At 37.8% G+C, this 14,102-nt stretch overlaps 1 protein-coding gene across 1 annotated transcript in view; it reads left to right on the forward strand.

Annotated features, from left to right (window-relative positions):
• Window positions 1-14,102, forward strand: part of LOC134882360 (sodium- and chloride-dependent taurine transporter-like) — a 35,567-nt gene that overhangs the window by 11,698 nt on the left and 9,767 nt on the right. Inside the window, exons 4-10 of the mRNA XM_063910003.1 lie at window positions 6,562-6,650; window positions 6,949-7,103; window positions 8,230-8,362; window positions 9,262-9,396; window positions 9,895-9,998; window positions 10,106-10,230; window positions 13,355-13,467. Coding sequence (XP_063766073.1) covers window positions 6,562-6,650; window positions 6,949-7,103; window positions 8,230-8,362; window positions 9,262-9,396; window positions 9,895-9,998; window positions 10,106-10,230; window positions 13,355-13,467 — 854 coding nt within the window. The remainder of the gene's footprint in view (window positions 1-6,561; window positions 6,651-6,948; window positions 7,104-8,229; window positions 8,363-9,261; window positions 9,397-9,894; window positions 9,999-10,105; window positions 10,231-13,354; window positions 13,468-14,102) is intronic.

Raw genomic sequence — 14,102 nt, forward strand, 5'->3', positions numbered from 1 at the left:
CCAACTCCTGGGTTTGAATTTTTCCAGACCTCTGTTGGTTTTCACAGAGGAATGGCTGTGCAACATAAGGCTGAGTCACGCCAGACTCTCCGCCAACCAGAGCGCTGAGACTGTACTCTGCAACCGTTTCTAGGCAACCAGGCTTGCACGGGTACAGCAACACACTGAGGCCTCTATTCTGCATGAACCTTCCCCAGCTCTCACCTCCTCTCCTGTGAAAACCCCCTCTCTTCAAGGAAAGCACACTCACAGTTCCTAGATGTAGCCCCTGATTACAGGTATCAGACAGAGGCAGTTCTTTTGTTTTTGCGTGGCCATACTTTCCTTTCTTGAGTCTAATTCCCATGTTATATTTTCCATTTTTGTAAATGTGTATATATATATATTTATTGACTCAGATTGATATGTACCATGCTCAAAATACAAAATCCATGTCTTTACAGGCCATATAAGTAAAACAAAGAAAACAAAACTAACATGGTATGCCTGAAAAAAACAAGGAATGGAAAATGAAATACTTAAAGTAGTAGTAATAATAATAATAATAATAATAATAATAATAATAACAATAATAATAACAATAATAATAATACAATGTTAAATAATTTAAGTAGTTTTAATAATAATAATATTTAAAAAAAAGATTATATATGTGAGGTCATTTTAAATAAAAATAAGATACACATATATATAATAATGAGCTATAATAATATTAATAAAGATAATATAATAATTTATTGGTTTGTTTATGTTTTGTTTTAACCTAATGGCTGCTATCTAAAGTTGTGAAACAAATAAAGTGCAGTAAAAAGGAAATTGCTCAAAATGATAATATATATTTCATAAATAAATACAAATTAAATGTATTATTAGAAAGCAAATATTCAGGTGAGAACATACCACTATTTTTCCTTGCAAAGTACTGCAAATCAGAAGATATGAAAACATTCTTCTGAAAAGGCAGATTGATAATAACATTTTAATATTTAATTTGCTTCACTCTAAGCTTCTCCTTTTCCTCCTTTCCCTCATCAGCTCTTCTCACCTCCCCCTCTCCTCCTGCTCACTAAAGATTAAGGTTAATGCATTCAGCGCTGTTTATTTATCTCTCAGTGGGTATCTTTTCGGTTTTCTCTTTTTAAAATTAATGCTGATGATTCGCTCTGATCAAACAAACATAAGCCTTCTCTCCAATTCTTGTCTCATGTCTGTTGAATTCAGTTCAATCATTTTATCGTTACTGACGACAACCGTGACCGATCATTGTTTCATTAACTCCATTTAATTATTTACTCATGTTGCAGTTTTCACTTTCACATTACACACATTCTGTCTTTGTTTCGGACACATTACCCCTCCGCCATCTCACACACACACACACACACACACACACACACAACCGAGACGATGTACAGAGTGTCCCAAATCACACGTTGCTACGGCAACAGTGAGGCAACACATCAGAGAGATGAAGAGAGAGAAAGAAAAGCAGCAGAGCAGCGAGATCTGAGGAGCTTGGAGATGGATTGATAAAGACTAGAGACAAAACGGGGGAGGAAAATAAAGGCAGAGAAAGATGAAGGGTGGAAAAGACTGAGAGGAGGGAGGAAGAAGGAAGGAAAGGAGGTAAAGACAAATACAAATGGAAGGAAATGAGGGAGACAGAGAAGAGGAGACTGTAAAGGGACGAGCCGAGAATGGACGACATAAAAAAGACAGAAAGGAAATAAAAATAATGAAAGCAAGAAACGGAGAGAAAGAGAAAATAGGAGATGTATGAGAGAGAGCCCTCTTTATGTCTTATGTTTCTGTAAACATGATTGGGAAATATAAAGATATTACCGTTCATGCAGATATAACATTATGGCTCTGACCTGGAATAAGAACGAAAGAAGAGAATGGAGACGTGTCGTCCCAGATGTCTGATTGGCTGCCCACGTGTCGGATTTTCAAGAGATTAAAACATGTCACAAATGATGATCTTTGAAAATAACCAAACCAATTACAGCTCTGCCTGTCAGTTAAAAGAAAGAAATGACCACAAACTGTGACTCGATAAGAACTGCTGTACAAGTAAACGTTGAGATACAGAAGTAACAATGATAATCAACAGAAGTCTCGACTTCTGTATTTCAACGCTTTTCTTTGATATACATGGAAATCGTACAATTCTGTAACCATCACCAACACCATCGCTCATTACAATCTTTATTAATGAATGTATAATGAATACTACGGAGTATCATGCTGTGTTGTGACATTTTAATGGATCATAAATCAGTGGAAGCACAATCCACCTTTATAATGACTACCACTTAGTCACTTGTAGACATTGACAAGCATGATTGTTGTGTATTGTATGTTGTGCTGTGATGATGTATTTTATTAGGCCGACCCGGAAGTTAACATTGCAAGGACTCCCTCCACAAAAAGCAATGGGATGTTTAAATTGGATTTTGGAATATTGCAGAAAATAAAATCAGTGGCAAACACACGTTTATCATACTTATCACATTTTGTTCAGTGGTATAATCTCCACATATTTACACCTCTTTGTGATATTAAAAGCAAAAGCAAACAGCAGAAGACGTATTTTAGTAGAACACAACATTTAAATATGTTCAGCCTGTTAATCACTTATGAAGGTAGATATGGTGCAAAATGCGAGAGCTTGTAAAGCCTGATGTGAGCACAAAACATTTGCCATGAACTGACTATACTGGCATATGACTGTGACTGACCAGAGATTGCGCCTGGTTGTTCTGATTGCTCTGCCCCTTCTCTCCAACCCCCCTCCCTCCCCCACATATGCAGTGAAAATTACTTTAGTGACACATTCATCACAAGAAGTGTAGCAAAAGTCAAGACTGCAGATTCGTTGATTATAGTATCTTGGTTAAGCTGCCTTGGGCTCATTCTGCTGTACACATGAAAATGTCCCCTCTGTGGGACGATTAAAGGTATTCTGATTCTGCCACAGAGCAGATTCATGAAGTTGTAATGACCGATTTGAGAGGGTGTAATAACCAAGTTGCAGTTGTAATGAAAAACATTTGGAAAAAATATGTTTTTTTCTGCAAGTGAAAATTTCATTACTAAGTTCCTTTTTTTTCTTTCTACAAGCTACAAAATGTTATTTTTTTTTCTGTGACTTCATATTTTGTTCACAGATACGTGGATATTTTAAGTGTAAATGTATGCTCACAAGCTCAGATTTTTTTTCTGCAAGTGCTCACATCAGGTTTTACAAGCTTTCGCATTTTGCACCATATCTACCTTCATAATCACAGACCTTCTAACCAACACATTCCATAGGAAGTGCTAAAAGGCTACATCTTTCCCGAGTTATAGGACTAATTCCTTCAACACTCTACTGTGAGTGTTGTTTTATTTGCCGGTGCCAAAGACAAATTTCCATTTCATGCACCTTTTAATGGACAACAAAGATGTTACTGCTATTAGCTTATGTTCAAACTAAGAAAATACTGTTAGGTACTGTACACCAGTCATAACAGATTGGTTAAAATAACTGTCCCAAACTGAACACAATGTCAGACTGAGTCATAAAGGTAAAACCAACTGCAGCATAATTACCCGGCAACATGTGATTAGCCTGATCTCCTAAAGCTGGGAACAGGCTTAAAGATTATTGACAAGGACATAGAGAATACAGCCGACCCATAACAACTATTTCCACTAACATCCAGCAAGCGGAACATATTCAATCATGAAGTAAATGCATAGAAACACACAGGCCAACAGGTAGACTATTATTAGACTTGGGTTGCTTGGCAACTAACATGCTCTCGACACGTTCACCTACCAAAACAGAAACAAGCCATTCATCAAAAACAGTTTGACTTAACACTGCCCCCCAAAAAATGGATTTTATGTTTAATAGAAAGCTGATAAAGTGGATTATATAATAACAGTCTTGCAGTTTAATAGGTGGTTTTAAATGTAATGTTATTTGTTGTAAAGTTTTATTTATCCTTCAATTCTTTAGTATTTGTTCATCCTTATCGCACACATGATGTCAACAGTCCCCAGTCTCAAAGAAGACTCCTGTTTTGATACATTTGTGGAGAATAGCTGCTTGAGTTGTAAACACATTACATGAAAGATCTGCAATATAATGACTCCACTCAGAACATAATCTGAAAAATAATTTCATAAGCTAGTAAAGTATTATAATGATCAGAGGACAGAGAGGGAATAATGCAATATTAAACAATGTATGACTGCAGGATTTTTTATACAAAATGTTCTGCTAGGACCAATTCTAGTTATAGGGTCTACATTCAAAACCAGTTTCGGAGTACTTTAGATATCTGCAAAACTCCCAAAAATTGGTTTCACACTTAATTGGCAGTGGTGGAAGAAATATTCAGATCCTATACTTAAGTAGAATTAATGATTCTAAATTGTAAAAATACTCTGTTACAAGTAAACGTCCTGCATGCTAAATGAATAAAGTTACAAAAGTACAAAAGTATAAGCATCAAAATATACTTGAGTACCAAAAGTAGGCTACTCGTTATGGAGCATGGCCCTTTTTGGAATAGTATATCATGAATTACTGTATTTTTTTGTTTATCTCTTCAGTTATCTTGGTAGCTTAACCAAGGATAAATACTAATTAGGGATGGGTACCGAAACCCGGTATTGAACGGGAACCGGGGCTACATTTTCAAAGACCGTTGTATTGATAAACTCTAAAAAGTGTGAAGTAAATAAAGTGCAGTGAAATGTTCCAGTACCAACTATTTCTTTAAGTTCAGTATTTGAGTAAATGTTATTTTCACCTGCTAGTTGGCAGATATTAAACCTTTTTGTTGTTGTCTAAAAAGGCAGATACCGACAATATTATTGTTACGCCGACAGATTAAGTTATTCTTCCAGATAATGGGAATCCTCACATGGAAGGTGAATATTTTCTTCCCTTTTTACCGTTTTTCTGTGCATTTGTAAAGGATCAGTTGTTCATGTAAACAGACAGAGTGAGGTCAGCCGAGGTCAGCAGATGAGCACAAGAAGTGACATCATGGAGGAGGACGCATCTGTTTGTTTGATCAGCACTGTTCCATGTGATCCGAGCAAGAGAGAGAGAGTGTGTTTGTGTGGGTGTGTGTGTCCGTAGAGATGTAGATGTTTGTCAGCTGCTAATTAGCCGAGTGATCAAAAGGACATCATGCAATGGTTGTGCATAACGCAAACTCTAAAATTCAGGAAAATGTACCGAGTCTAATGTTTAACGGCCTATGACGCTGAAAGACATTTTATCTGGATAAGTGCCCTCTGTCGGTGGTGTGTCCAGAATGATGGTACACGCACTTACACACATATAAGCACTAATATACTCAGCAACTTCACTGACCGCGATCATTACTTAACCTCTCACCCAAAACCTAATCCATGTTGCAATCAGACCCGAATTCCAACTCGTGCACCTGCTCCCGTCTTATCTGTGTGTCCTTGTGTTTTAGGGTGCCAGGAACACACAGAACAAAGCCTTGATCCTCTATTTACCCTGACCTCTGTCTCAAGGCCAGTACTGTTGCAACGAAACTCATCTCATCGGTCTTCCAAATCAGTTTACGTTAAGGACAACTTTGTAGGTTAACAAAACTAAAACAATATTGCAGTTAGCATCTTAAGTATGGTAAATGTGCTATAGTTACGCTAACAGAAAAATCTGTATAAAAATAAAACAAGTATTTTCTTCTGACATTTGAGTTTATTATTATCAATTTATTAAAGAGGACCTATTATGCTCATTTTCAGGCTCATATTATTTAGTATTTCTACTGAGTCATGTTTCCATGCGTTAATGTTCAAAAAGCTTTTCATGTTTCTCATACTGCCTGTGCTGTGCACTATGTTCGGGAAGTGGCTATGGCAACTTAAAAAAGGAAGACCAAGAGGCCAACATAAACGCATAAATCCAAGCCTGGTCAGGTTATTTCTTGAGGATAAAGTTTTTCCTCTTTTTTTTTTTTTACAAAATGTAACCCTACCAGAATGTTGTAAATTGTGGGTATTATTTAGGGGCACTAAGCTCAAACTCATATTTACGTTGATTTTTTTTTTACATTTCACAATGCATTTGACAGACGGTACCATTTAAGCCTTTAGTATCTTTTATTAAAAATTATGTTGCTCTTTCTTTGTTTTTCCCACAATCTTTTAACACAAAACAAGAACAGAAAACGAGACAGAAAAACAAACATGCCTCGTCTGTATCTGTATGACACAAGGCAATGATATGAAAACATTATGCAGAAAAGAAATGACACAATGTCTCGGGGACTGCACCTATTCACCCTCATGACTATTAGATACATTCAGATCCTTTACATAATCAATGAACGGCCAACATACATGCTGTCCGGACCTTAATATATAGGATATCTTCTCCAATGGGAGGCCTGACACTGTTGCTCTTTCTTTTACTGCCTCCTGGTCAACAGAAAGTTTTGCTCACTTTAATCTTGAGGACCATTTTCTGGACTGTTGATGGGATATTTTGTATCCTTAATCTGACTTCTCTTCTCTCTCCAGGTATTGGTTACGCCTCCATTGTGATCGTATCTCTGCTGAATATCTACTACATCGTCATCCTGGCCTGGGGTCTCTACTATCTGTTCCAAGTAGGTTTGAGAAACTGGTGGCAACAAAAAAAAAATCTCCATCTTTCTTTAATTTCTCTTTCTGTCTCTTCCATCAGAGATGACTAACTTTGTAGAAATAAAACTGGATTTTAACAAGACTATTTGACCCGTCTGTACTTACTAATACTTAATACTGAGTGTATTGTCACACTTAGGCCATGACCACCTATCATACATGTAGAAAGAAATGTGCATATTGTCATAATTATTACACCAATCAGAAGAAAGGCTGTCCTTAAGCTAAATTGTCCTCTAACTGCTTTTGTATGTCTTTCAGTGTTTTCAGCCGGAGTTGCCCTGGGCCAAGTGCAATCAGCCCTGGAACACTGAACGATGCATCGAGGACACCTACCGCAAGAACAAAACCCTCATGATGGCTGCCAACATCACCAACTTTTCCAACTTCACCTCCCCCGTCACCGAGTTCTGGGAGTGAGTAACATAAGAGCGCACGAACATGCTCACTTGCATAACCTCTAAAATTTTCACGTGAAACAGTAAGATGTGTCATGTTTAACTAAAGGATAAGTGAGTAGCATATCTCTAAAAGACAATGTATTGCCTCTTTCAGTAATAATCCATCTGAATCATCACCTGACTATGAGTCACTAGATGTGTTTCATTGTGTCTGTATCAACAGAGTCCCTGCCCTCAGCTTTTATTTTCTCATTTTGATGTGTTGGGGAAGTTTCATGGCGTCCACTGATATAAAAAGGCAGCAAAATATGGCAGGATTCTAAGCATACATCTATAGTTCTAAAGGAACCTGGACCAAAGATTGTAGAAAAAAGGTGGATGTAGCCAAGTGTAGTATTTTAGACTACGGTTTTGAAGCCTCTAGTTTGCAGTCTTTGGCCTTTGCCATCTTGTTCTTTTTATTATCCACAGTTGACACAGGAGGATAGCGCTTAGCAAAACTGTATGTTGAAGAAGAAAAGAAATATGATTAACTTTCTACAGCTTAGTAAAGGGGTTAAAGTGTCAAGTTCTAGGATGAAAACATGGACAACAACAATGTAGAAATGCCCCTAAGCATACCCTGCTATCATCTATTATCCAATTTACTCAAAATAGAACCAGAATATTGGAGAAGACTCATTAGAAACATGTTTACTGGGCTAGAAAATCAAGTCAGAAGTAGGTTCATTTTCATAGACTTTTATGCAATTTGGCTTGTAAAGTTGCTGGTCCTAGGACAAAATACCGATTGAAAGGCACTTCCCCTTTTGGCTTCACTTCTCACAGCGGCTGCTCGGCATGGGCACATTCGAAAAACTAAAATGAATGAAGGGTGGCATGCCTTTACTTTTTAGAATATTTAGATGGCAGTGCGGTTTGTCAGCCCAGCCAAAGACAACATGTCCAACTGTCCAAAGAAAATAAGAACATTACACAGTTATTTGGTTATTGCACATATAGATTTACACACATGTGATACGCCCACTTGATTAACTTAAAATGGATCAAATCCTCTCTAGCTTTTTGTCACTGTGTGATAATGATTTGAGTCAAACACATGGACCCACACGCTTACGAAGCTTTCCTTTCTGTGTTGCAGACATAATGTGCTGGGTATCAGCAATGGGATCGAGGATATAGGTCCAGTTAAATGGGATCTGGCTCTGTGTCTACTGCTGGTTTGGGTCATCTGCTTCTTCTGCATCTGGAAGGGAGTCAAATCTACTGGCAAGGTAAATAAATGTTTCTGTGAACCTATACTTTCCGGCTTGATCTGTTAATACAGAAGAACAATATTTTGTTCTTCCTGAACTTTATGAACTTTATATAAAGGCAAGAACTGATTGGTCCACTTTTATCATCGCTGCATCATAATGACTGCCTCAAACCATGACATGGTGATGCTCATATGACTTTTTTTGATGTGGTCTTGCTAAGAGAAAAATAGGGGCTATATTCAAACTTAGTGCAAGTTTTTTTTCTCAATGCCTGGTTGTGCTGAGAAAACACAAGTACATTTGCTTGCAATGTTGAGTCTGTAAATCTATATTATTTTTCATCCTGTTTTTGACCCCATGCATTCAACGAATTGTAAGACAGACAAAAATACCGTGGAAAATATGATATTGTTTTGGATGAATAGATAAAGAGAACAAATCAGACTTAGGTTAATTGCTGCTACAACAACAACCACTTTCCGTAGACCAGAAATCTCAATCAATCCCAGACTGCTCTTTTTATAACCTCAACACTATGTATTGATTGGACTGGCCTGATGGATGCGCTCTGGCTGCTCTGAGTTGTAATTCTGGTAATAAAGTCACTCCTACAAGGCCAAGTGTGGTAGCGGCTTTCCAAATAACAGCTGATACACTGCTATTGATTTTAGGGACTGTCTCTGGTCTATAATGGTCAACATCCAAGCATATCTTCACACAACCAACCAAATACCCTGTAACAAAACCACACATATTAGCAAGTAGACCAAACACATTAACAATTATTTCAAGGCCAAGGCAGACCATTTTGAAACTGTAAAATTGTAGCTTTCCTCTGTAAAAAATTACAAAGTCGAACATTTTGTATAGAGTTTTACCTAAAAGTACCCTTATTTTCTCTGTTCCTCCCTCAGGTGGTCTACATCACAGCAACGTTCCCTTTTGTCATGCTCATCGTTCTTTTGATCCGTGGTGTGACACTGCCGGGGGCTTCTGCCGGCATCAAATTCTACCTGTACCCAGACCTGGCTCGTCTGAAAGACCCAGAGGTAGGTGCCATTGTATTGCCAGAGTGAGAAGAATAACAAGTCTTTCTGGTTGCAAATAAAATGTCAGACATGTGGTTAACATCACTAACTTCTGGTTTAGTCTGAACAGAATACTTATACTAGATTTGTACAGACCCTAACTTACCTAGTCCATATAAGTGATACAAATGACCTAAATAAACTAAATTCTAATATCTTTGGACCTACATTTTAATGGAGCAATTCACCTAGACACTGGAGTGAAAAATGTTGACAGCTGTAACATTAGACCATCAAGCGCAGCAATTTATGACTTAGCTAGCTAGCTAACATTTATATCCCGGTTCAAATTCCTGCTAGTCCAATTCTGGCAAGACACCAGTGTTGCTTTTGGGTTAAATTGTTACATAAAATTGCTAAATTCCACCCTAGCTAGCTTCTTTAGGCATTACCCATGCCTTGTAATTGCCCTCATCATCAGGCCTCAGCCTTTTTGTATGTGCTCTCTCCTACTTACAGGTGTGGATTGACGCCGGTACCCAAATCTTCTTTTCCTATGCCATCTGTTTGGGCGCCATGACATCCTTGGGGAGCTACAACAAGTACAAATACAACTGCTACAGGTGAGGCATCAGTTTTCAGTGAGGGGTTAGCTGTAGTGGAGAGAGGGGGAGACGGGATCGTTGTGTGTTCATTAACAAATCCTCCTCATGACATATGTGTGACATAGGGACTGTTTGCTGCTGGGAGCCCTCAACAGTGGTACCAGTTTTGTGTCTGGCTTCGCAATATTTTCCGTCCTGGGCTTCATGGCACAAGAGCAAGGGGTGGACATTGCTGCTGTGGCAGAGTCAGGTACGAGGGTTCTGTAAAGGTGGCAGTGATGGTGGGCGCTGCTTTCCTGGTTAACTAAATAAACGACAGTAATGACAAAGAAAAACAGCAACGAATCCCAAAAGAGAATTAGCCAATATGTTTATTTTTCGCCAAATGAATGGTAACTTGGTATTAAAAGGATTCCTGGATTAATTACAAATGACGGCATCGGTATATGGAAGTTTCCGCAATCAAACACTACTTGACAAAAGCAGAACGTTTCGATCGGTTTATTAGCGCATCATTCCAGTGAAGCAAGATGGATGGATTTGGACTAAGAGAGAGATGTTGGAAGATGTATTTAATTTTCGAGGAACGAGAGTTAGACCTTATATTAACCATAAAAGGCATACACAAATAAGATAGAGTTCACGCTTAGAACAAGCGGTGTGGGGATATACAACGTATCCTGTGCCAGTGTGCTAGCCTAAACATCCACAAGAGTTTTGGTCCTGAGGTTCCTTTTCTACCTTCATGTTACAAACTGATGTGACCATTGCTGTGGTTCCTATCTGGTTGACTGACACATTGGCATATGGTGTTATAAGTTGTTTCTACAAAAGTTTTTTTAGAATTGGCAACTTCATCTTTTGTGAGTTAATAAAGTCAGCCCAGTTCAAGCCAGGAGCCATGCCTGGTTTTCCGATACAATCAGACGAAAGATGTTATTAATGCTTGTTTTTCACATCCCAAAGCAAATACAATTTGAATGTTGGCTTGTTTTAAAAAAAAAATACACTCAAGATTACCCTTGAAGAAAGGTGTTAGCACACCAACAGAGAACTCTGTTTTATCTAGAACAACTATTGGGTTTGTTTGGAAAGTTTGACTCTCGTCTTTTCTTGATTTAACTCACTTCCTTTACATGCTTAAGATATAAGGCATTCTGTTTGAAATCAAATAAGACACAAGTTAGCAACTTTTCATTTTGGCTGCTAACATAGCAATGATGTTGTTACTGTAAAATGCTTTTGTGAAACCCAGGCTTTATTTCCCCAAGATCATCTAGGTTGACAACGCAAATTTAGATTAGCGCATTCCACTTACTCCAAACACTGACTATGCTGCCAACCCAGTCGATACGAATATTGGACAATTCTGTACTCTCCTATTTACATTGCCATGCCATTTTTTGGATGGCCCATTTGACCGACAGCCCATTATCCCAAAAACCAAAGGCCCATTGTTCCAATAATACACACTCTTTGCCAAAAGAACAGATGCCCATGGCCAATTTTTCTGCTTATCTGACATCTTCAGGCATTCCGTCTATGGCGAAGGCATGACCCGCCCTGATATGTCTCTGGTTGCCTTTGCCTTACTGGTTTCACTGCCAATGCCTAAACATGTCCAGCGCAACCAATAAAGGCAAAGTTTACAGCTGTGATGAATTCATTCTGCACAATGATTAGACATTTGCTTCTGTTTGATGCAGAGACAGGTAATTAAACAAGTCATTCTGGAGCAATCGACTTTTGGAACAATGTGATTTTGGCTCCAATTGCACATTTTTCAGACTTTTTGTATTTTGGAATTACGGGCTGTCAGAACGATGGGTAATGCCCCAATCTTAGCAGAATTATCCAATATCAACGTTGTGTTTGGTGAGTGGGTTGATGCCTCACAGGTTAGCAAAGCATAAAAGTGTATATTAGAGGAACTAGGCAGAGCAGCAGGGAACTCAGCTGTTAATGAAAAGGTTATTTTGTACTTTTTGCTGAACAATAGAGATATTTGAAAGGGTAGGAAAATCTCAACTAAGTCTGCCTTAACTGCCATTACTTGATTCCCATGTTCTTTGTAGATGAATGTTACCAATACAGAGATTATGCTAAAATATACTGAATATACATATCTTATATCTCTTGCTATAGAATCTACAAAGTCTGTACTAAGAAGAAAAAGATAAAGAATAGGTTTAGATATTTAGGTGTTAGTTATTTGTACAGTTAAGTAATGATATCACACTGTATGATGATGTTTTTTTTTAGGATTTTAATAAACTTGATTAGCGTTCTGTTAGCATTTAGCATCTCAAGGAATGGAGGTTTGTAGTTGTTAGTCAACGCGGTGTTTGGTTGGATGCCTTGTCATTATTTGCAACAAAAGCTGAACATACTTACACACTGTATGATGCTATCAGCTGCAATGCTGTTTTGCTGTTATGGCTGCTTTCTTGTTTTTTCACTTCTGTTTTACAGTTTCCAAGTTAGAATCAATGTCAATTTAGACCTCTGGTATTAAAAAATAAAAATAAAGCCTTTTGCTTTTTATTCGACATCCCAGTTTATATCTGCTGCTGTTTTGCTTCGGCTCTTTTGCATTCCTCATAGAGACAATCTTTCTTAGTTCAGTCAGGGATGCAAAATGGCTTCAGTGATGTAGGTGTTATTTAAAAACTATATAATTTGAGAAGCCGAGATACACTTGATTAACCTTTTCCAGGAGTTAACTGTCTTCCAGCTGCCTGGAAAGGGGAATCAAGCTCAAGCAGGTTAAATATTTAATAAAGTTAAAGCAAAGTTGGATCTATGGTCCTTTAGTTATCTCAACAATAGAAACAACAATAACAGTCGTCTACATTATGTACTTGTATATATTATTTATATTATTCTTCACAATTTCTCTCTTATTTATTTCCACAGAGATGCAGTTACACACTTCTCAGAACAGTGTACTTTACTTAATATACTTGATATGTTCTTTATAAGTGTTCTGTTTTCCTTTGTTAAATACTCTGTGTTCAATTGTAAGAAGTCCTCGTAAATAGTATGAAATAGTGTTAAGGGCACACGGTTAGAGATGTTGTACGTAATGTTTATAAAAAAGGAAGTTACGGGTAAGTAAAGATGTGTATAAGACATTCTTAATACCTGTTTATTCACAACACCTAACGCTAAATACCAAAACCCAACACAGAAAGGTGTAGATGCAGAATGGTAGCACAGGTTAGAGCATAAATTCATATCTGGTTTTGCATCTCCTTTGATTGGGTTTTCTTCTTCCCACAGAGAGGCAGATCAGATGAGCTTATCGTGATACTAATGTTCCCTCCCCCCCATCCCTCTCTCTTTGCTTTTACCCCACCACCCCTCCTCTGTAGGTCCAGGCCTGGCGTTCATCGCCTATCCCAAGGCTGTATCCATGATGCCTTTCCCTACAGTCTGGGCTGTTCTTTTCTTCATTATGCTGCTGCTGCTTGGCCTCGACAGTCAGGTTAGCAAAAACACATTTAAAGCTAAATTAACTTTTATCTCAGAGCTCATTTTTTTCTCTAAGAATTCTGCATTGACTTGGTCAAATCTCAAAAGAAAAATGTACGTGGCCCTAATCCTTTTCCGTAGATATTGTAGGCAAACAATACCCTTGAAGAAACAGAACACCAACAGAGAACTCTGTTTTATCTAGAACAACTATTGGGTTTGTTTGGAAAGTTTGACTCTCGTCTTTTCTTGATTTAACTCACTTCCTTTACATGCTTAAGATATAAGGCATTCTGTTTGAAATCAAATAAGACACAAGTTAGCAACTTTTCATTGTTGCTGATAACATAGCAATGATGTTGTTACTGTAAAATGCTTTTGTGAAACCCAGGCTTTATTTCTCCAAGATCATCTAGGTTGACAAATTTAGATTAGCGCATTCCACTTACTCCAAACACTGACTATGCTGCCAACCCAGTCGATACAAATATCGGACAATTCTGTACTCTCCTATTTACATTGCCATGCCATTGTTTGGATGGCCCATTTGTCCGACTGACCATTATCCCAAAAACCAAAGGCCCATTGTTCCAATAATACACACTCTTTGCCAAAAGAACAGATGCCCATGGCCAATTTTTCTGCTAT

Source organism: Eleginops maclovinus, chromosome 20 (assembly GCF_036324505.1).
Source record: "Eleginops maclovinus isolate JMC-PN-2008 ecotype Puerto Natales chromosome 20, JC_Emac_rtc_rv5, whole genome shotgun sequence".
NCBI classification, from domain to species: domain Eukaryota; kingdom Metazoa; phylum Chordata; class Actinopteri; order Perciformes; family Eleginopidae; genus Eleginops; species Eleginops maclovinus.